Here is a 23733-nt window from a genome sequence, read left to right on the forward strand (position 1 = left end):
GTGTCGGATCCACTAGGATCTTATTTTGTCTTAGACTTCTTTTCAGAGTTTTTTATAAGTGACTAAAAGAAAGACAGATATATTTAAAGATAAGGTTGCATCTCCTTTTCACCAAAGAATATGATCTCTCCCTTGTTAGGAGTATGAGAGTGCTGCACGTCATGAGAAAGGCTGTGTTTACAGTACTTTTGACTGGAACTAGAAATGGAAATGTGAGAAGATCCAAGAGGAAGCATGCGCTTGGGAAACTTTCAATCCAAAGGTGCAGATGAAAGGGTTTCAGGACTTTTTCTAAAAAGCTTCTGGATAAACAGATGAACTTTAAATACTTACCCAAATGCCACATCTTGGAAGGTTAAAGCTGACTGGAAACTAGGTTATAATCTTTGGTCACATCATTGATCTCACCAACACAAGAAGATGAATCTGAAGTAAACTGCAGATTTAGCTGTTATATGGCAATGCAGCTTCTCCAGATGTTGCATTTCAGCGATGAGTTTCTCTCGGTGTTGGATTTTCAAAATGGATATTCAGGAGTTTTCTAAACAGCTGTGCTCTGCCTAGACAGGCATCTTTTCATCTACCACATCACAATTCAGATTTTTTTTTTTATCCTAAACCCTTTGAAAGGAAGGCCACATCAGACAGAAAAGATATTGTACCCCTCAGGTAGAGTAAATGATGCACAGCAGCCACCTTAGAAGCAGAGACACTAGGCAGATGGATGGACATATATACTCTTACAAATACCTGCTAACATAGCTCTGCTAATCTAAAGGTCAGAAAGCAAAGAGCAATCCAGAACATCAACTTGGTTGTGGATACTCCTCCCCAGAGGACACGTTTTTCAAGACTCTGTGAAATCAGGTTGGCAGCTTATGAAAGATGTAATCTTGCTCCCAGATGTCTCATGCAAAACCACAGGAAATAGCACTCATGTTCCTCACACCAGAAGTCAAGACACACATAATCAAGTGCCATATAGTCCCTTATGATAATCTGTAGTCAGGAGGCTTTGGCTTGTTATCTGTGGTCAAACAATATGTGTGAGCGAGCGTACAGAATATTTTTGTTCATCTGTAAAAATTATTTCTTCATTGTCACCATGAGGGGGGTGTTTTTGTGATTCATCCTTCAACTAGTTGCTTTTCTGAACACATTCTCCTTTCTGATGGCCAGCATGTACATTACAATCATGCTGCATAGGTACTTAATGCCAAAATGGGATATGTAGTACTGCTTCACCTCTTATTGCCTACTTATGCTTTTTTTGACCACTATGCACTTCACTTACACCAGTATAAATGCACCAAAATGTGAAAGCAGAGTATGATCAGAGCTAATTCCCAATGGGCGATTTACATTCTCACTTCTGCAATGGCTATATTTAGCAATTGTTAGAGAAAATATGAAAAATTAAATTGCTGAACAAAAATGATTGAAGCCTTATTACAGCAAAAAGCTAGATTATTGTGTAGGGCTGATTTTTTAGAATATGTACCCCTTTCAAATTCTAAAAATGTATGTCTATTTTAGACATTTCTAAGACATTTGGCAAGCACTGCTTAGAAGATGATAGTGAAATTTAATTTTAACATTTGAAAAGCTTAGTTTAGGTCAGAAATTGAAACCTATTTGAAGAGCTCAGCCCCTGCTGTGAAGGACATATCTCAAACCATGCAGATAACAGGAATTAATTTCTGGCAATTTCCACTAATGAGAACTTAGACGAGATGGGATATTGTGAACTATGAATTACACACCTAAGCCAAAGCTTGAGGTCCAGTTTAGTTGACTAAACCCATTGCATGACGGTTTTGCATACTACCTGTCCAGAGAACACCAGTTCTAACAGGCTATATTCATGCTTTAAAATCAATATGATTTTGGGTGTTGTCATAACCTCCCCAGTTCTGTAACCAAAAATCTAAAACTCTTGTGGTAGTTCCAAGACTAAAGGTGAAAGGGTCTACATATTCAGATCACAATTCTTCTTCCTATCAATCACATCTTGCACCATCCTTCTTTCTCAGGACTCCATATGAGCACTCTGGAAATCTGAGGGCTCCTAAAGAGAAAGGGTTGAGAGCAAGCCATTGGAAGGGACAAAATGTGAGACGTAGCTTCCTCTCATCCACCCATAGCTATTGTGGAAAATGTGAATCCCGGAAGATAGCCACTGGCTAGGGAAGCTTTAGAAATAAGTATGGATGTAGCAGCATTGCCAAAGGATGGAGTGAGGTGCCAAGAACCTAGAGCACGGGTGAACACATAAGGTCTGTCTCCATACAGATGGTTTTGGACTCTGGAATCCAGCAGGTCTGAGAGTCATTTCCACAGTCTATTCTGCCACAGAGTAGAGAAAGGGTAAGACTCACCTGCACTGGAGCAATTCAGGAGCCATTTCTATGTGGAAATCCTTTGGGAAATACCATCCCTTTAGCCTCTTCCCTAGGGTTTTTACTGCTAGAGGGGACAATCAGGCCCAGACATATTACATACAGATTATCCACTTAATCTCATTTCAACAATTATTCGTATCTCTCTTCCTGCACTTGTTCCAAACAGACAAATGTATCTTCTTTTATTTGCTGCATAAAAGGGTGTCCCTTTTCACTGTGTTAAAGTCTAACCTTCAAAATGAAATTTTTCTTATAAAATAAAAGGGAAATATATTTGATGGAGGAAATTGCAACTAAATTAAGATCAGCATTAGATAAACAAATCCTTAAATGGCTGCTAGCTATTGATTTACTTTCTGAACTGATTTCTGTGGCTCAGAAACTCTTTCCCACGCTTGGTGGGGAATACGCATTTAAACCCTAGGGTTTGGTCTACACTAGGGAAATTTCTCCCAAATTGTCAGTGGTTTTAGAAGTGATTTGCCAACACAGTTTTAAAAGTAATTGGAGTTGTTGTTTAGGCTTCACTGTGTTGGGCTCAAGTAAGAACAGTTTGGATTGTTTGGTGCTTCATCTATCCAAGGACTTGAACTGGCTTTTAAGCAAGAATTCAAGAGCCCATATTAAGAAGTAATGACACTCCCGGGAGCTCTGAGTGGTACTGAGCCTCTGAGTTCACAGCTTTCTGCATCACTCCCAGTGTTCCTGGGATTTTTATCATATTTCACTGAAAGAAGAGGGGGTTTTTTGAAACGTGCTGCTTTTAGGCATCAAACTCATGCAACATTTGATAGGTACAGATTGCAAGTGTTTTAACATAACATAGTGCAGGTATTTATGAATTTGTGTCCCAGTAGATAACTTCAACCAGTAAGTAATGTTAAAAATGCACAGGCTGTCAGACGTGCTGGGTAATATTGTCAATACTATTGACAATAGTATGGTTCTGCATTAGGTCTTCAAGTAAATTTCTGTTTAAGTATAACATCTTTTAACATGCAAGCTTGAAACTTGAACCTGTAGCCACATTTCTTTGGGTGAATATTTTTATAATATGTCCTGAGTAATTTTATAGCACCAAAGATGACTACACACCATGATCAAACAGCTGTTACTTTCAAAAAGTCTTTTATTGTAAACTCAGAAAATTTGTGGTATTAACAGCTTCTCTATAAAGAAAAAATAAAAAGAAAAAAGGAGAAGCCTTCTTTACCTTCTGTATTATGAAAAGGACAGTCTTACAGTTTTGGTTTAACTATCCTGAAAGCACTTACGTAACTGCATTTTGATGGGCACAGATGCAAGGTTTCTATTAAATAACAGCTGTATTTCCTGGAGGGGAGGCCCTTTTAATAGCAAAAAAAAGTTTGTAGAGTAAGCATTTAGCTCTGCTTTCTCCAGTAGATGTCACTTGCAGTACATAATAATTCATGTAAAGAAGTCAGCGTATATAGAAATGCATTGCTTTCCTTGAAATATGCAAGCCAAATTAAAAAGCCATTTCAGTGCCCTGTGTATGTAGTAAGTTTGGCATTTGGTTTATTTTAACAGATGGCATTGAAATAACAAAAGGTAAAGCATTTTTGTTTCCAATTGATCAGTGAGGATTATGTCTCTATCTCCTGTAATTTGAAATAACAGAAGGAGACAAATTTACTTGTTGACACATGTGAAGTCTGGGTCACACATGATCTAATATTGTATTGACAACTAGGATTTGGCAATTACCAGATTTACTCTAAAGAGAAAATGTATTATGTAATTATTTTTATTTCAGAAGTATTAGCATTTTGGATGAAATTTAGTAGGGAAAAATTTTATACCCCGACACCAGAGCTGGTTTCTTGTATCAACAAAAGAGAACTTGTGCGTATATTACATATTTAAGGGAAGCTGTCTTGCGTCACAGTTGACTAGATATGTAAACGATGTTCTAGGAACTTCCTATATGATTTTGATTAATTTTTAATCTATTTCTTTTACTATAACGATAGTGTAACAACACTGTCTTCAGTCAAATCACTATGGACTTATGTACGTGCAAAAAACCCATCTTTGGGCCCTCGGTGCCTCAGGGGTATACTGTGCCTCCATGATCTCAAGGTCACTGCTGATGGTGAATTACCTGCAAAGGTTCACATTTTATAGCTTACATCATTTTCCTTGTCTCCAACTGACAAGTCAGCCAAGACTCTACATTATAGGATTTAGGCGCTAGTGATTCACTCGCTGACTGATCACAGTGTTTGATGTCTCCTGTTTGGAGCCATCCCTCCTCTGCTCGCCTTAGCAGTCCTTCCTTTCATCAGGTACAAGACTGTTAGGACTGCTGTATTCATTTCCATTCCACTCTCTATTGCATGGATGAGGTGACTAGAAGACCCAGTTTTGGACTTTGGTCTTCTCCTTTTCCTTCCTGGATTCTGATCAACGACCCACAGAAAAATCCCAGCACAGGTTAGTTTAGAGGGGGATAAAAAGTAGCTATGCTGTCTTCTCATCTTATTCCCAGCTCATTCTCCTGTCTCCCCCAGGCAACCACACACAAACACAATTTTGAGAGTTTTCAGAAGGAATGCCTGCCCAAGTAGGCAAGAACCACAGGCGTGGACTTGAGCCCCACTACTATACCTTTGCTCTCTCCTGTGAGGTACTTGAATAGTTCAAATGTGGATAAACCACGTCCTGCTCAGGAAAGAGTTTGAGGAACCTATCATGGGAGAGTAGTGGAGGTCGTTAAAGCTTTGTCCCTCATCCCCAAAGAAACCTGGTGTACACTGCAAATGGAAGGAGTAAACGACTAGAAATACAATAGAAATACAGTTTTTCCCCAAAATGCAGCTGAAGGTGACATACTGCATGGGAAACTCAAAAACCAGCTACTGCAAATTTGGTCCTAGTGAGAGCTACCTGCTGTTCCTTTTTGTCTGGCACAAGGGGAGGAAAGGAGGTGGGAAATAGATGGGCAAAGGTGATCATGCAGAATAAAATGCAGGCATGGGATCTTTCTCATCAAAAAGAACCTGGGCAGAGGCATACTTGGTATAACTCTAGATCACATACAGGGAGCCAGGTCTCTATTCAATTTGGTGATTCATAACAGAGATGTGGGGTTCAGGTGGTCTAATATCAGCTGCCCTGCATTGCCTGCTTCACGTCACATATAACATAGTAGGTCTGTAAAAGTTTATATCCCCAGTCATAGGCCAGAAATCAGTATCAGTAGACTTAAAGAAGGGCTTACAAATGACCAGTAGAGGCAGTTTGTTGGAAAGATATAGAAAACTCCACAAAGAACAGAGAAGAGAAAGAAATCTGGGAATAAAGTATAAACTTTATTCGAATAAATAAAAATCATGATAACATTATTCAGGTTTCTGGGGCCTGTAGACACCCATGATCTTTGGCTGCATTAATTTTTGCTCTTTTTTTTTCTCTTTTTTTCAAGAAAAAGGAATTTGACAGAAAATAAAAATAACCCAACCCTTCGAAACTTTGACCTGACAAAGGCTCTTGGTATTCTTCTGCTCAACTGAAGAATGGTCTGTAATGACATTGACCTATTTTCCTAAGTAATGCAATAGCTACTCTGAGCTGAGCACATCCAGGAAAACCACATTTCTTTTGAGCAGAATTCATATTCCATGGTGATAGGTGCAATGTAAGTCTAAAAAGCGTAGAAGAGTTTTGGTGTTTATTTCCTTTGCTTACAGACACACATTTACTGTTTTGACAATAATTTCTAATGTAAAGAGATGGTGATTTCTCATTTAAATGAAGGTGCTGTACTTCATTGAAGGTGCAAGAGGTTATGAACAGGTAAACAAAACCCGAAGGATTATGTAATCTGAAGGTAGAGATTTGAATCTAGAGATGCTCTTGAACAGGGATTACAAAGTTAATATACTGGGCATATACTACACCTCTTCATCAGAGGATCTCACGTTCTTCCATGTCACGGCATGACAAAGCTATGTATTGTCAGCTTCATTTTATAGATATGGAGGGAGGCGTATAATTCACCTCTGATAAACCTGGCCAGCCAGTGAGAGAGCCAAAAGGAAATCTAAGACTGTTGATTTCAAGCTCTCTGCTATGCCCACGAGATAACTTTCCCTTTTGCTCTTCCTAAAGGGAGATTCATCTCTCCCTTCACAGATTCTGAAGGTTGGAGGGAATGTCCCCGAAATGGTAATCTGGCCTTTTACATTCCTGAGTGGCTATTTCTAACTTATCTATTGTTTATTCATGCTGAGGAATACAGAGATTTAAAGAATTTATTGCAGAAAGCTCTCTGAATTTAAACATGGCACATACAGGTATCTTTCGATATTGTGATGGCATGAGAGACACATCAGCTTCTGACAAGCTCATCTAGGGGATTGGGGAGGACATGAGGTTATCCCTTTCCTAAGTTATTCGACATCTGGGTTTCTCCTTCTACAATGTTTTGACACGAGTTAATTGCCAGCTTCATTCATGTGAGTGGAGGCTTTTAAAGGCAGCACTGCAAGAAGTCATGTGCTGCTTCTTAAAGAACCAGAGTACCCTATAGCATTTCCAAATGGATATCCCTGCTTGGTTTTGCTGTCGGTATTGGTAAATGTGTATATTTAGCTTCACTTGACCCAGTGAAGGTTCATCTGTCATGCCAGAGAGTAAGGACATCACACTGGATGTGAAAGACATTGAAGAAAGGGAGGATATTAGAGTATATTACTATATTAGAGTGAGCATTAAGTAATCAAAATATAAACCTTTAAGAAAAACAAACACACTGGAGTAATTTTAAATGGGCAGATTACTTCTGGCAGTTTTGCTTTTTGTTTCTGTGTTCTCATCAGCATTTTAAACCATTCAATTTCACATATCTGCAGAACTCACCAATAAGACAGGAGATGCAATACTTTATTGATGCTTACAGCCAGAAAAATGAAGAAGCTCTGATTTAAATGGTCAGGCTGGCCATCCTTCAAGCTATCATTCTTTTAAATCCCTGTGCTCCAGCAATTTGCTCCGAGACTTGCAACTCATCTGATTCCCTCTTCTGAGAACTAAATTCTCTGAAACAAGTAGATAACCTCCACTGGCTGTGATTTTATGACAGTACTTTGATTAGCAGGTGATCCTTCTACTGAAGTCAAGTGAAGTAAGTAATTATTCTACTTTACAGTATTGCTGTTCAGGTATTGTTGACAACTGAATTTTTTGTCCTACTAAGCAACACAAGACAGGAGGTTGGATACTCAAAGGAAACTATAACTCTCTTGGGGGAAAAAATTAAAAAATTATATCTGGTCACTTTACACATGGCAGGTCTCCAAGTACATGCTGAATTGCAAAAATATAACACATTCAAAAAGAGTATTTATGTGTCCCTTCTTCACTACATGTGCGGTATTTTTCTCCCATGTCACAAAAACTGTAACCACAATTTACAAGTATATGCACAATCAAATTGCTATTGATTTAGCAATGCCTTTCTTTGATGTCCCTTGCCTTAACCTCATTTATAAAGCTGTTTTGCATTATTTCAAACTGTCAATGATTTGTGACTCATGAATATTCAAATCTAATTTGCACTTACCTTTTTTGCATGCATGCTTACTTGTAATATGTCTCATTTGCCCTTTGTTTTCTGTTTATTTGCAGATTGTTTAGTGAAGTAAACTCTGTTTTTAAAGTAATAGCATCTAGTTAAACACAAGTTGTGCAGTTCTCACCTTACTACAGTTTTATACCACCATAACTCCATTAACTTCACCAGAGTTTCTCCTGCTTAAGTGAAGAAAAGAGAATGAGGTCCATGAACTCTTTCTGAGCATTTTCTCTCTGTCCCTCAGTTCACATCAACATCATTTAGCATGTTTTATTGGAATAGCAATGGTTTTATTTAGTATTTTATTCAGAAAGAAATATCAAGACTAAACCTCCCAGCCTAATGTTTCAAGCTTTAGGACAGTTCAGATCTTCAGATCTGAGTAAAAATTAAGAATTCATTCCTCTGACTTGTAAGTGTTCACTGATAACACTTTATTAGCAGAGGAAAAAAATACTTCACTTACTTATTTTTGTGGCTACAGTAAATCCAGTAGAATAACTCCCCAACTTAAGAATACTGATATAATAGTATATCCTTTCCCAGGAAACAAAGTAATCCATCTAGAAGTATAATAATTGCAGCACAGAGGGTCCAAAATCCCATACTTTGCATGATCATTAATGTAAAAAAATGTCTGTTGAACAGTTAGGTGCCCAAGGAAAGCAGGGCCGAGATCTTTGTATCATTTTTCCCATGTATGGAGGATTATGTAATGAAACCAATGCCTCTCTCAAATACTAAGAATCTTGCTAGATGTTTATTTCGGGAACAAACAGTTACCATGAACATATTGGCTGCAGACAGGACCTTCTTCAATGAATGAAGTCTGGAAACAACAGCAAAAAGAGATTTGCTTTTGGATCAAACAATATGATCTTACTTGAGTATCAAAAGCCACTTGCCAGGGGAAGTGATCTGAAGTTAAACCAGGGGAGGGGAAGAAAGGCAACTGATGATTTTCCATAATGTTTGGAAGTTGAAATTAACCTATAGTGACAAAACTGGTTATGTTCCTGGGTTCATACTGCAACCCTATTTACAAAGCAGCTCTAGGGGGTTCAGATGGCTCTTGTTTTGATCATGTTTGTGACCATATAAGTGAACATTAAAGCAAGCAGGATTTTTCTTTGAACAAGTATTAGGTGAATGCATTTCCTTTATGGATCAAATCCTGCTCTTATCATATGGAACAGAGGCAGAATCAGGCTTTGGATGAATACCTGTACAAAACAAAAGCATGCAGACACAGACAGGAATATTTCTCGGGCACTTCCATTATTCATTTAGTCTCCTGTTTAAATAATTTCAATGAACCTATTGGGAAACAGACCAAGTGTGATAGGTGACCAGTGACACATCAAGAGTAATGAAATGAAAAGCCCAAATGAACATATTGTGAGTGACTTTTAGGCTGGAAAGTGTTTGCCTAAGCTATTCTTGGTGAATATTTTGAAGTAAAGAGCACTTTCCCTCTGAGGATTGATTATACTGCCCTGATCTGATGTGGGGTTCCAAACTGGGAATAACAGATCTGAGCCCAGAAAATATGGCTGCGTTCGTCCAAAAGTTCATTTCAAATGAATAGTTTTATCAGCTCTTCCATAAAAGAGAAAAATATTTCCAATGTTTATTTTTAGCTTTGCACATGAATAATAGAAATAAAATGATCTGAGTATTTAATGTGAAGCAATTTTTTTTTAAAAAATCTCATATATAGGTTAATAATTATATACAGCTTAGCAGGGCTTTTTTTCAGTAATGCCAGGACCATGCTTTTAAAGGGCATGTCTCAGCTGTTGTGAAGTCCAAGGTAAAGTCGTGTGCCCTCAAACACCCAAGAAATAGTATTATCCAGTATGACACATGCCTAGATATGTCTTATTGTGATCATAATATAGCCTCAAGGTAAGGGTACAGGACAATCACTTGTGTGTTATTTTTTCAATACTGTTTATGTTTATCTACATCAAAGAAAAGCTTCTGCTAGAGCTATTTATGTTGTTGATCAATAGAACTATTAGTGATGGTTTATAAATGCATATGAAGTAGTAAGAGACAATTTTTAAATTTAGCATGTACTTTTAAAGTGAAATCTATTAGTACATTAACTTGATCATGTTTCATCACTGAAAAGCCTGTTCATTTTGAAAACCACTTTTGAAAAAGCAGAATGTACCACTATGACACGAGAGATACTCAAAGTGTCAAACAAAAACCATGGCTGTGAATCACCAAAGTATGAATTAAAGAACTGATGTTTTCTTGTGCTGAGGGCTTACTGCAAGGGTGGTGACTGTCCACATTTACTATCAGCAGGACCTGGAAAGCTAAGTACTTTGCACAGGGAGACTTGGCATCTTGCAAAATCACCTTGCAGAATCCTGTCCTGTGTCCTTCATTCACGTAGAAGGTCTCCTTCAGTCAGTGGGACTTCGGGACACAGGTTTGGGCTTGAGGATATTGAAGGCTATCAGCATGGAAAACAGTGTTGACAGAGAAAATCCCATTGAGGTCATTTTCAAGGAACTTTTGGTCCCCCTAATAGGTGAGGCCTATAGACCAATTGGCAGCCCTCCTGATGAGTGAGGATTAAAACCGGTAACATCTCAGCATCTGTTCTTTTGGACCTACTTTCGTTGTGTAGTCACACACTGTAGGACAATTTCCTTTCTACTGTACTAACATGGAAGTCAGCGGTGACACAGCACAGATGAGTTTTGCCCTTTGAGTTTATTGGCTAACTGTGATGGGAAAAACATGGTGAGTGGAAGTATGTAAACACAGTAAGACGGTTCGATGTACACTTTAGACATAGGGTTTGTTTGGAATTAAGAGCAGTCTCTGCCCTTTAACACCACTAGCAGGGAGAATATACCATCTAATTCACCATGAATACAGATACCCAGATTCTTTTATTCTAACATGAAAAACCTGGTGATGTCTGAGAACTTGTTAAGCCTAGATGTTGTCCCTCTGCTTCCTCTTCATTGGTCCTATGGGGACCATTTTCTCCTATGAGAACTGGATCTTCCCATTCTCCACAATGTTACTGTGAATCATCCTGCTCAACCTGCCAAAACTCAAATGGAAGAATAAGGTTTTCAAAATTATGAACAACAGAGGGAAAAAATAAAATGAGAACAATCATGGAGGGTTCACCTTCACAGAATAGTATGTATTAACTAATGTATGTTCCCTAACTTACCTTATACCTGGGTTTCATTGCCTTGCATTAGTGAGGTAATTAATTTAGCACGAGAGATGAAAGGAGCCAAAGAGATGACAGCAGGCATGTGTGAGAAAGAAGTCAAGTGTAGGTCTGTAATGGTGGGCAGTGGAAAAGTGTTTTCGACATGCATTTTGTAAATGTTAAGAGAGTGTAAAGGAGTGCATATAGAGGAGTGGGAGATGCGGTGTCTTTTCTACTGTTTCATCCATGATTGTGTCCTGGTTATCTTCTGATGATAGGGAGGGCAAAGTCCTGCAGTCCAAGGCAACATGTCTAATCTTCTTGTGTAGCTTCGACCACTTACAGTGAGGGGTTAAACTAAAAACCCCTAAACTAAAATGTTTCCTGCTGGGGTAGGAAAAAAAAAATATATATATATGTATATATATGTGTGCGTGTGTGTACATACGTACTTCTTTTTAGACCTAAGGCTTCTTAGGGGAAATGCTGTATCCAAGGGCTGTTTCGTGAGCTTGGAGTGCTGTACTAAACCTCTGGGGCAAATGTTTGCATTGAATTCTTGAAAGAGTCTGAGATTGGCAACGCCACCCTGCCCTTGGCTAATGAGCCTTCCCCGAGAGAATATCAAGTGCAATTACCTTTCAGGGAATAACAACATACCAAAGAACCATGGACCCTGCAGAGAAAAACGAAACACACATTCGTAGGTAGAAACCGCTATGAATCAGCATTAATTATCCGATAGAGGGAACAGGGTTGCAATAAGTCTCAGTTCCTGACTCACACCATAGATCACAGCAAATGTGAGCTACTTATAGAAAAAAACATTTGCAAAGTTCGGCTTGCCCTAACCCCCCTCCCCGCCGCGTACACTTCTGCACTCGAGTTGTGCTCGGGGGCTGTGCTTCTGGGACAAGTTTCCCGACCCCCGGTTTGGAGGCGGCTGGGAGAGGCGATAAGGGGGGCTGGTGGCAGCGAGGGACTCGCGAACGTCAGCGGGACAGTTAGGCTAATGCAAAGATTGATTCAAGGTTTCCCATGTGCCGACGTGGCCGAGGACAGCGAGCTTCCCTCCGAAGTCCTTAAGGAGGTCGGGCGGCCGGGCAGTCGCCTGCCGTCGGCTTCAGAGCCGGGAGGACTTCGCTCCCCCGCGGCCGGTTGCGCCGGCAAGTGCAGAAAGGGGGGCCAGTGCCGGCGACAGGGTTTTGCTGTGCACATTCCTAGGAAGGAGGCCGGGCGGGACGGCGGAGGGGGCGGGCGGGGAGCGGGAGAACTGCATATTTTGGGTCGAGCCATTGGAAGGACACGTGAAAGTGCATGCCCGGCGCTAGAGAGGTGCCGGGGCTGCCGGCCGCCGCCGTGGCTCCCTGTCTGCCGGGGCGCATCCTCCCGGGGAGGCCCGGCTTCCCGGCGGGGCTCTGCGCGGAGCAGCCGCGGCGGCGGAGCGGGGAGGCCGGGCGGGCGGCGGCGCAGCGCTCCGCAGCCTCCCGCGGAGGCCGGTAGCGGCTGGCTTGCGCGGCCCGGGGCGGCTCCCCGGGGAGCCGGGAAACCCCGCCGCAAACTCTTCGGACGTGAAAACGGCGCGGGGAAGGGCCGGCTGCTTTGCTGAAACAAGGCACACATATATTGAGTTTGTCAGGGATCATAAAATGTGAATTGATTATTCAAACAGCCATTGATTATAAAAGAATGCTTACTGCAGCAATGGGAAAGGTTAAAAGGAAATTGACCCTCTGCGTACGTGACATAAAGTCATTAGGTAAATGAGATATTCATACAGGGTGTAATCAAGGTCATGCTAATTTTATTTGCGGTATTCAACTCGAATCTTGAGCTTCGTTTGGGGGCAGCAAATTGTCCCCGAGGGAATCGAAACGCCAGGTAGACCCCAGGCGCCGTAAAGAAACGTAAACAAAAGCTAAGGAGGGCTGCAAATTGCCCCGAAGCCCGGTGCCCGTGGCGGGCCCGATCCCGAGACCCCGGTGCGGCGGCGGGAGGGCGGGCCGGCGCCCGCGGAGAGGCGCGGAGCGGCGCGCAGGATCGGGCTTCCCTGGAGGGGTGTTCTCACCTCGCTGCGCCCGGGGTCGCCTCCTCTGAGCCGGGGGAGAGCTAGGAGTGCAGGCAATGTCAAAGATCCTCGCCTCTCCCAGCTAGGATGAGAACGTGTAAAAAAATTAGATGTATTTATGCACATATTTATCCCCTCTAATTATAGAAATTAATCCTCTTACTTATGACTAAAAGGTAACGTCTAAGGCGTCCCTTTGATGTTTAACAGCATCATTTGTGGCTAACATTCCAACTGATTAAGGAATAATTGTTGTTAAATGCTTTACAAGTGGATAGTGTTTAATTGAGAGGCATTCATAATTTTACGGCTTACCACAAAATGAAACGTAATTAAAAACGCAGGAATTTCCAACTGATTTTATTCCAATTATGTTTATTGTTCAGACTAATTACTGCACAAGATGGGGTACTTTTCCCCATCTCTGAATGGCACACGTCTCCCAAGTATACCCTTGTAGGTTTTTCTTTCCCAGGTACAGGCTTGGGACGGCTTTCTGCTGCCTCCGTCCCCCCCCCCGCTCCACCCCCCACCCCCATTATAATTAAACGCTCCAGCCTTTTCTTCTCTCCTCCATGCAACACCTTGGGATGTGAGAAAGTGATGGCAGCTCTCTTCCCTCGGAGCTCGAAGTAATTGTAGAAGGGCTGATGAATTTCTTGAAGAAACACTTGCCACACACTGAGGAAACCATCTCCTAGCAGGATTTTACAAACCAAAGTAAACAAAGCACCCCAGGGGCGATTTCCTCCTTTTGCGCAGCTTACTTCTCAATTTACCTCAGAAGGGATCACAAACACACACAAGAATTACAACAGAAATCATACTCGGTCTGGGGAAGATATTCCGGATGAAAAGAAGCAGAGAAATTGAAAGTGTTCAAAGGAAGGGACGGTCATTAAAATACCTGCCAGGCGCGCTGCCGTTCCCCAAACCAACCTTTCCTTCTTCCCCGTGAACTCAGAAATCTCTTCAGCATTTCTTTAAACATACCTATCCCTGGGAAGAAAAAGGGAAAAAAAAAAAAAAAGAAAAGAAAAAAGAAAGAAACCCCCCCCACTCCTCAGGTCCATCTTACCAACACCTTTAAAACAACCTCATCCTCCCGACACGGGTGGGGTGGGGAATAAAGTTACTTGGCTAATTTTACTGTTTGCTCGACCGAAGAGAGTTTAGTGTGTAAATGGATTTATTTATTCCTGAATTTTTCCATCCCTCAGCTGGGCTCTTGGAGAAAATTGGAGAGAGGTGCCTGAGACCACGCTAATAAAAAATCAGCGCTTACAGTTGAAGCGTAGTAATCAGACCGGATCAGACCCTGATAAAATGGGGGCGGGGGACATCAAATGCCCAATACTGCTTCCAATTTGCGTTTTTCCTTTGGGCTCCAAACCGCTGAGAAAGGATCACACACATATTTATTGCTCTTTTTGTCTCCTTCTTTCCAGCAGGCTCCAAAGCCCCGCGCGTGTGTGCGCGGCTCGGGGGCTGCTGCTCTCTTTGGGAGGGTTTCGGCTCTCCCAGGTGTGCTGGGGCTCGCCTCTGTCCCCCTGCACAGGTTCTCAGTTCTCCCGAAAGCTTTCATGGAGGTGTGAGGGTAGAAAAGTGTTTAAATTCTACTGGGGAAAGGTGGGGCGGGGGAGATTCCCTCTTAGGGCAAGTTAGACATAGCCCAAGCTTTCCAAAGGGATGTTTAAATTGGACTTAATGGACCAATATCTCCACTTCTTTTTTGCTTCAGCCATGAGTCCTGAATCCTTTCATTAAACTGACACAGATTTCCAGAGATGGGGAAAAGGAGGGGTATCTGGGGTGGACATTTTATGTAAATGAGCAAATCCGAAATGTATTACAAATCCACTGTAATAAAACTGACAGTTTTGACAGTATTGACAACATAAATATATGTTGGAACACAGCACTTTCAGACACTTAACCGATGAAGCAATAAAAAGATTCGACTACAATATTTCAAATAATCGACATTGATGTTTTGATACATCATTTTTATACCTCGAATCGATCTATCACTCTGTGACCGGTCAATTTTAAGTAAAAATCTGCTGCAATTATTTACGCTATTGCCAATGACGACCTAATAACTGTTTTCAATTAATTACAGCAAAACTAAGCATCATGAGGACTAACCGGCCGTATATTCCATTGTACGGTCCCTTGCATTTCTTGTATGGAGAGCAAACACATATATGTATATTGCATTCTCTTTGTGGGATCAAAAGAAAGACGCACAAAGGCGATCACAATCTTTTAGGAGGAAAAAAAAACCAAAACCACCTCTCTTTCGGGAACACACCGCCGGCTCTCATCACGTACTTCTAGGAAACACGCTATAATATTTTGTCAGCTCTTTTTCTATGCAACACCAAACCGGGCTCCTAAGATTTTTTTTTTCCCCCTTTTCTCTTTGGGCTGCGCGCTGAATCCCACTTCAAACAATGGGCCGAGCAGCTCTTGCAAAAAAAAAAAAAAAAAAAAAAAGAGATTCGTGCTTCGAGTGATCGCCTGGGTGTTGTGAGAGTCTCCGTACCATTTCAAAAGAGGTAGGAGGATATTGTTCTCTCCGGACCGAGAACTCCGGTGTAAAAATGAGAGCGCTCCTCTTCTGGAGTTTTATAGACAGCTGGAGAACAAAAGTGAATATTTTGAGTGAGCGAGAACAGAGAGCTCTGAGCGGAGTGGGGAGCCTGCTCGGATGCTCTGGTACTGCACTAAAGCGATTTACTTTGCCCTAACTGTCCTTTTTGTCGCGGTGTCACACTGGAAAGAGGGATTTTGTTAATGCTTCGGGCTGCTGCGAACAAATGCAAACTAGATTTTTAACTGCCCTGGTGGAAGCAGCCTGCACGGCGTTAGTGGGAAGCCCTGACAGGTATTTTTCTCTTTCTGGTTTGTGATGGAAATACGCACGGCGGCCGTTTACGGTCTCCACTTTTACAAACCTCCCAGCCTCAGACACACAAAAAAGCTCGGCTCTCGTCTGACACCGGCGCTTCACAGGCACCCGCGGCGACGAGCCGGGCAGAGCGAAGGGGGTCTTCCCACGGCGGCCCTGGCCCCACGGCCCGCCCGCTCGGGCGGGACGCGGGGCGGGGGGCGCACCGGTCCGGGCGCCCGGAGCCCCGCGGGAGGCGGAGGCGCGGCGCTGGGGACAGGGCTCCGCTCCGCGCCGCTCCGCGTGTCCCGTGCGGCTCCCGCGCGGGGGCCCCGCGCGGCTCCGCTCCGCGCCGCTCCGCGCCGCGCGGCAGGCCGGGCCCCGCCCGGGGCGGCGGGATGTGCTGGAGCCCCGCCAGGTAGCGCTCGAGGGCCGCGGATGGCAGCGCCGCGCCGCGCCGCGCCGCCGGGGGCGAGGCAGCCGGGGGGGCAGCCCGGCAGCGCCGGGTCAGAGCCCCGGGCCCGCGGGGGACAAAGGGGGCTCGGGAGGGGAGGAAGACCCCGGGTCGCTCTCGGTGCGTGGAGGGCGGCTTGTCCCCTTTTCTTTCTTTAAAGCCGGGGGAGGGGTGGGAGAAAGAGAGTTAAAAGGGAAGTTAGCAGGTAAGTAAGCGAACCTCCTCCTAATCCCGCTCCAAAGATCGCAGTCATACCGCAGCCGAGGTCAAGAAAAGTTCACCGCGATGGGCTACCGTTGACTTTCTGGACTGGAAAGGTTTTCGAAAAATAATGGATGTCTGAGAAGCGCAGGACGCTGTTGGCAGGCGGGGGGGATCAGGGTGAGGAGCTAAAGGAACCCGGTGATCTGCGGAAGCTAAAATGTGCGGGATTTCACAGGGGCACCCGAGATGGGACCTCGAAAGTCCTGCAGCTGCGGGAAGTCAAAGTGGGCTGAGACGAATAAAAAGTGACTCAAGTTGTAAGAACCAACCGTGGAGGCAAGGGAAAGCGTGGTGAAGGGCGATTTTGGGGGTAGGAGTTTGAACTGTGGCGTAATCCTGATCGTAAAAAGGAAAAGGCACTATTGGCACCCCACACTTCGCCTTGCCAGCAAAACAAAAAGAAAAATTCCCGTGGATTTCACTACGGGGTCATGGTGATGTAATCCCGCAGCCACATTTTACCGGGCGGATCGCTTTCTTCATTAAGTATGACACATTTCCTAGAACGGTAGTTCAAGATAAAACGCCAGTTCAAATAGGCAAAATTTTTCGTCCTGTTCCGCGATATCCTTAGCCCGTCCATGGGGAGTTTTGCCTGCAAATGTAGCCTATGTGTTTCCGGACACAGTGGCATCATCCAGAAATACTTGAACTCAGCGCACAAATAAACAAACATTGAATAAAGTTACAAACAAGATTAAGGTTCAAGTTATTTGTCCCTGTAGCAAGGCGTCAATTGTTCTAACAGATGTAGGGACGCTAAGAGGATTTAAACCACGCGAATTTAATAAACCAGATTAGCAATAGGTGCTTTCCACCAATGCTAGGAACCGTCAAGTAAATCTAGCCTAAATTACCCATCAGACCGGAGCATCGCCTACAAGGAGAGCAGAAAATTTCCGAAGGGGTCCAATAGGATTTCGTGCAAGCATGGCTTGTTTCCCCCCCCCAAACTTTCTATTTGCATTAAATCTTGCGCTAGGCGCACACGCGCGTACAAAACAGTGGTTTAAGATCCCCGGTGGGATATATTCTTGAAATCTGAAATATTACCTGTTGTGCCATCCGCTTTTGCAAGGCTGTGGAGAAGGGGGGGGTGGGGGGCTGGGGAGCGAGCGAGCGAGCGAGGCATGTCTCAAAGCCAGCCAAGGACTAAGATGCCACACTTCGGAAAGGCTGATTGAAAACAGACTCTTCTTAAGTTTTAGAGGATTTTCTCTCTCACTCCCTCCAAGGGCTAAGAAGCCGATTTGGGAGTTTGAAGGGAATAGGTTTCAGCGTCCATATTTGTTCTGGTGCACTTGTAAAATGCGACTTGAAGAGGATCTTTAGCCCTCTGATTGTCTTTGTATTGTTTTTCTTGAAACGGATCTTTTGCCCTTAATGAATCCCCACACAGCTGGACAGCTCCTGCTCGGACACTGAGAGCACTAACCCCAAACTGACCCCAATTTGACACCACAAGATGAAATTTTACCGCCTGTTAAAACCATTTCCAGCCTCGGCAAAAGGAGCTGGCTGTTGACTGAGATGCACTTCCATACCGGACACCTCATTTCTCTTTGGACTTTTGAGCCGATCTAAAAAAAAAAAAAAAAAAAAAAAAAAAGCCGAAACACACACACAGACCCCACCGACTCGTCTCTCACACTTTTCCTGGAAGCAGCCTTCGTTGTGAAAGTGATGCAGGAGAAATGGAAATTAGCCAATTTAATTTTCCCGAATTACTGTGTTTTAAAAGAAATATGTCACCAGGCTGGGGGGAAAAAAAAAAGTAAATAAAAAATGACCTAAGAATGTGGAAGCCCCCACCCCCTGCACGCACGTATCCCATTTTCCTCCGAGTTCCCAACAGCATCTTTGTTAATAGCTGAGTACTTTCACTTAAGGGCGCTAAATTGAGATTCCTTTTTAATGGCTAAACTGTAGCGCTTTATAAACCATGTTCTCTGTGTGCTTTAATCCACTGGGATAGTGAAGAGGAAAAAGACTTCAAGTCTTTTCACGGGGAAAAAAAGACACAGAAGGAACATGAAAGCCCTTCATTTACCATATGAAATTTCACTTTCTATCAAGTTAAAATAATTTTTAAAAGTTGGTCCCTGTCCCGGATTACACACATGCACAGCAGGGCGAGCCAACGCAGGGGGTTAATTAGTTTAGGAGGGGAAAAAGGGAAAAAAAAAAAAAAAGGAACAAGTGAAAGGAACAGCATTGAACACTGCAGAAATCTTTGGCTGCTTTTTTTGCAGCTTTGATTTTAGATTGCTTTCTAACAATTTCTTAGTCAAGAGAACCGAGATCTACAGGGACTTCTGTGACAAACAGAATTATGAAAAAAATTCATGTCTAAAATTATATCCTAAGCAATGAAGCGCTTTCTTCTATGGGAGCCAAGTCATCTAAAAACTACTTTTTGAGAAGAAAACTGATGAACTTCTCCCACAGCTCGAGGTCTGAACAAATACCTGGAGCCTTCAATGGAGCTAGATTACTTTTGCACGGCCACGTTACAAGTAAAGACCTCTCTTCTTCGGTGATACCGAAACTATTTGAAATGAGACACGCTTGTATATCTCAAGAGGCAAGGCTCTGGGTTTGCACTGCCTCGGTTAAAAAACAAATTTGGAGCTACAAATATTTAAACCACGTCCTCTAAGCTGGCTGTAAGGGCTGTATCACAATCAAATGATTCCACGCAAGTTTAGAAATCTGGCGTCTTTGGGGCAGGGGGAGGAAAAAAACCAAACAGCATTCACCGATGACTAGATCTTTTAAAAAAATCTGTTAGAAAACTACAGCTGTAAAAGTAGGAAAGGATTTGCATAACCTACTGCTCTGTAGGTCTCCGCGCACCCAAAGGATTAGCCAAGCATTCATTACCATGAATATCTTGAATTACGTTACCGATTTATACGACAGAGTATAAAATACTGCACAAGAAGACTAGCTTTTTCCCTGCGAAATGAATCGACTTAACCACTGCTTGAAAGAGATCTACATACTAAGGGCTTTTTTACTCACCTCTCTTTACAGTCCCGTGAAAGTCAGCCACAGCAATTCGGTTGCTCTTAGGACTAGCTTTAATCCTGGAGGAGATCCTCTAGGAAAAAAAACCCGGGTCTGCTCTCCGGCTTCTGGCGGGTTTTAAGCAGGGTGCAACTCTGGCTAAAAGTAGGAGAGGGACTTTTCTCCATATTCCCCCCATCTTTGTAAATACAGCCCTGCTCTGCAGGGCTCGGCGCTATCGGAACACGCAGGAATGCCCACTGGCGTTTGTCAGCCCTCCACGCTATCTTTCTTTATATGTGAGGGCTGATTTCCCGCAGACATCATTGTTATGATGGCTCATTTAATCAAACTGTTTAATTGCTCCGGTAATCACTATCATCATCACAGGTACTCAATCATTCATCATTTTGGAGGGGTTTATTGACCTCTGGAGCTCATTCCCTACGCCTATTAAAATCAGGCCAAATATCTGTAACTAGCCCTTGAGTCATTTTCTTAAAGTTTCCAAAAAAAAAAAAAAATCTTAAAATCATCGTCATCATCACGAAAAGCAAAACAAACCAAAACAAAACCTAACTGAATAAACAGTATTTTTCTGCCGTGTACTTTCAAAAGCCATCTATGTATGAGGCCACATTCACAACCGGGTACATAATCATTGATAAATCCCACTATTAACGGGATAGTCTGTTTTAGATTTTATGTGCAGGGGACCGTGAACGAGGGTGGGGGGGTTGGGGAGAACAAAACTGCAGCAATCGATAGTTTGACCATCGCTCCTCCCCTAAACTTCAAGCATCCCCCATGATTGATGATCCCGGGTAGCTCTGGTAATTGACTGTTCTGAGGTAAGGCATGGTTTAGCTCCAGCAAAGCGATTGGGCGAGAGAAACACACCAAAATTAACGTGTGTGTGTGTGTGTGCGTGTGCGTTTGGAAAAGTTCATTTGGTGCTCAAGGGGGGGGGGGGTGCATCATCTCACTTAATTTGCTAAATAACCCCACTGTAATTAGCACTACCATTAGAAGGCATTACCGAGCTAATACTTCAGCATACATTCCACGAGCGCAGCGTCGATATACGGCAAAGTCCAGCAACAAACACACGTAAATACAGCGCTCACCGCCGGATCCGCTCAAAACGAACATGCAAACAAAAAATCTACATAACATCTGGATCTCCCCTACAAAAGGCTGAGCATGACTTTGTTTTTAAGCCCTTTTCAAAGCCTGGCAGCCTAATCGCAAAACTAAGAGGGATTTCCCCCTCTTCCCCCCGCCTCTCCCCCCAAGACATCCACAGCGTGCTTGATAGCAGCGATCACTTAATGAAGAGCGGTGCCAAACACGGTTTGAACGAGGCGTTCTCTTCATGCCCTGGAAAATTAATTTTTAGAAAAGCACAATGAATTGTCAGAGGAAAGAAACCACACTTGCAACACAACGTGCTGGCGGAGACGCGAGTACTTGGCCGGAGCAGGCTCGCTTCCCGGGGAAGATCAACTTTGCGCGGCCCCCCCGTACACTGTAGCTCTCCGTGCCCCCGGACTCGCATACCGTTCGCGGCAACAGCGATAGCCGGCGACTTAAATAAATAATTCAGCGCATAAATCAGGCGCTAAACATCGCGGGTAATCGGAAGGTATTTTGTTGCTAAAATAATCTAGCGCAAACCAACCCGGGGCTGGGCTTCTATCGCACTTTTCTTCTCGCTCTCTGCAGTTTTCCCCTGCCGCTCCCCCCTCTCGCACACACGCACTCTCCCTGTCCTTCCTCCCCTGCCTCCCTCCCTCCCTCCCTCCCTCGCTCGCTCGCTCCCTCCCTCCCTCCCTCCCTCGCTCCCTCCCTCTCTCTCGCACGCTCGCTCGCTCCTTCCTACACGCGTTGCTTCGCTCGGGGCAGGGGCTGCTGCGCGGCTCCCCCCGCGCGGCGCCGCGGCCGCCCTGCCGGCGCGCTGCGCATCCCCGGCGCTCTGCCGGCTGGGGCGCCCCGCGCCCCGCGCCCCGCCGCTCCCCGCCGCCGCCGCTCCCCGCCGCCGCTCCCCGCCGCCGCCGCTCCCCGCCGCCGCCGCCGCCGCCGCCGCCGCCGCGCTGCAGGACTGGCTATGGCCACCACTACTTCCGGGTTCCGTCACTTCATTCTCCCGCCGATCAGCGCTGCAAAACTGAGCCTCTTCTATAAGGCAGCCAGCAGCCAACCTGCCAACACTTACTGACACTCACTCATCCCAGAGAGCGAGGGAGAGAGGGAGACAAAATACCTACCGGGAGGAAAAAAAAAAAAAGGAGAGAGGGGGAAGTCCGGGCTTTGCAAACTATTCAATTTTTCTTCGCATCTTTCCCCACCCCCCTTCACAGTACTTAAAAAAAAAAAAAAAACAACCCTGTAGCCATCCTAAAAGGCAAAACCCGAGCGCGGAGTTACTGGAAGAAGAAACCGGGGTTAAAAAGATTCCTCCTCTCTTCTTCATCATCATCAACCATCATTCATTCACTACCTTGACATTCCCTGGCTTTGATTGACAGCTGGAGTGGCAAAAAGCCATGAGACACGACAGTTTGGTTACATGTGGGTTGCTGACGGGCCGATCGTAACCTTCAGTTTGGGGGCTTGACAATTTTTTTTTTTTTTTTTTTTTGCGTAGAGAAAGAAAAAAGGAAAAAGAGAGAGAGAAAAAGGAAAGAGAGAAAGAGACAGAAAAAAGAAGAAAACACAGAAACTCATCGTGGTTCTTGACTGTTTTTTATATATTATTGTTGTTGTTATTGTTGTTGTTATTATTATTATTTACCCATATTGGAGGATAGGAGAAGTCTATAAGTGGGTTGCAAAAAAAAAAAAAAAAAAAAAGGAATCTTCTTCACTCTAAATCACTTTCTTTGCTGGACTGGGATATTAAATATACGACACATCCAGGAGTTTATTGGAGCGCAGACTGATGGCGCAAAGGGTAGGTTTAAATCTCCAACACTTACCTATATATAAATCCTCTCTTAAGAGGGGCCTGTCCGATTTGCTCTCCTCTGTTGCTGATGATGATGGCGGCCACTATTAAAAAATAGCAGCAAAAATTATTCACTAGCTTTTTGTGCGTGTGCGTGAGTGTCTCTCTGTGTGTGTCTCTCTCTGCAATTGTTCCACGCTTTTTTCCTCTCTAGCTTTTCCCCCAGCAGCGCGATTTCCCTGCTCTCTGCCTGCTCAGTAGCACGGGTTTCACAGGGGAAAGCTTGCTGCTGCTGCTGCTGCTGCCGCCGCCGCCGTTACTGCCGCTGCCTAGGAAAGACTAAGAAATACATATGTGTGTCTGTGTATATACGAACGTATATATATGTATACACATATAGCTGCTTTTTTTTTTTTTTTTTTTTTTTTGTCTCTGGCTTTGACAAGGACAAGGGGAATTGCTACTAAATAATGTTTCTGGTAACTTTCAGATTATTTCCCCCTTTATCTTCCCCCCCCCCCCGATGCACCCTACCTTTCCTCTCTCCTTCCCAGTGTTGATTTATTTATATAGTTGCTTTTGATTCTGCTTGTTTATTCATTTATATTTTAACTTTTTGTCCTTCCTTTCTAATGCAGAGTAACTCTAGCTTCTCTCCTCCGTTTCCTTCCTTTTCATCCCCGTTTCCTTGTCAGGGTTTCTCCTGCCCGTGCTGAAGAGGACCATTTCCCCCCGCACACACAGGCAGGCACACACACTTTCCCCCTGTACCGCTCCCCGCACCCCCACTCCTCCCTCAGCCTCTCCAGCCTCTGCTCCCGGTCCCAGTTGATTTTCATTTTGCACATTTCTCTCTCTGTTGTGGCTGTTCTTGTTTTGTTTTGCTCTGTTTGTGTCTGTCCGG

General features: G+C 43.8%; 1 protein-coding gene across 5 annotated transcripts in view; it reads left to right on the forward strand.

The window, feature by feature from the left end:
* Nucleotides 1–21752: 21752 nt before the first annotated feature.
* MEIS2 (Meis homeobox 2) overlaps nt 21753–23733 on the forward strand; it is a 175044-nt gene continuing 173063 nt past the window's right edge. For 2 of the 5 annotated variants that reach the window (XM_075503037.1, XM_075503036.1), the window contains exon 1: nt 21753–22835. In XM_075503037.1, coding sequence (XP_075359152.1) covers nt 22824–22835 — 12 coding nt within the window. In that variant the 5' untranslated portion in view covers nt 21753–22823. The remainder of the gene's footprint in view (nt 22836–23733) is intronic. The other 3 variants (XM_075503038.1, XM_075503034.1, XM_075503035.1) reach the window with 3 other exon arrangements.

The sequence above is a fragment of the Mycteria americana genome, chromosome 5, assembly GCF_035582795.1.
Source record: "Mycteria americana isolate JAX WOST 10 ecotype Jacksonville Zoo and Gardens chromosome 5, USCA_MyAme_1.0, whole genome shotgun sequence".
In the NCBI taxonomy this organism is placed as follows: Eukaryota; Metazoa; Chordata; class Aves; order Ciconiiformes; family Ciconiidae; genus Mycteria; species Mycteria americana.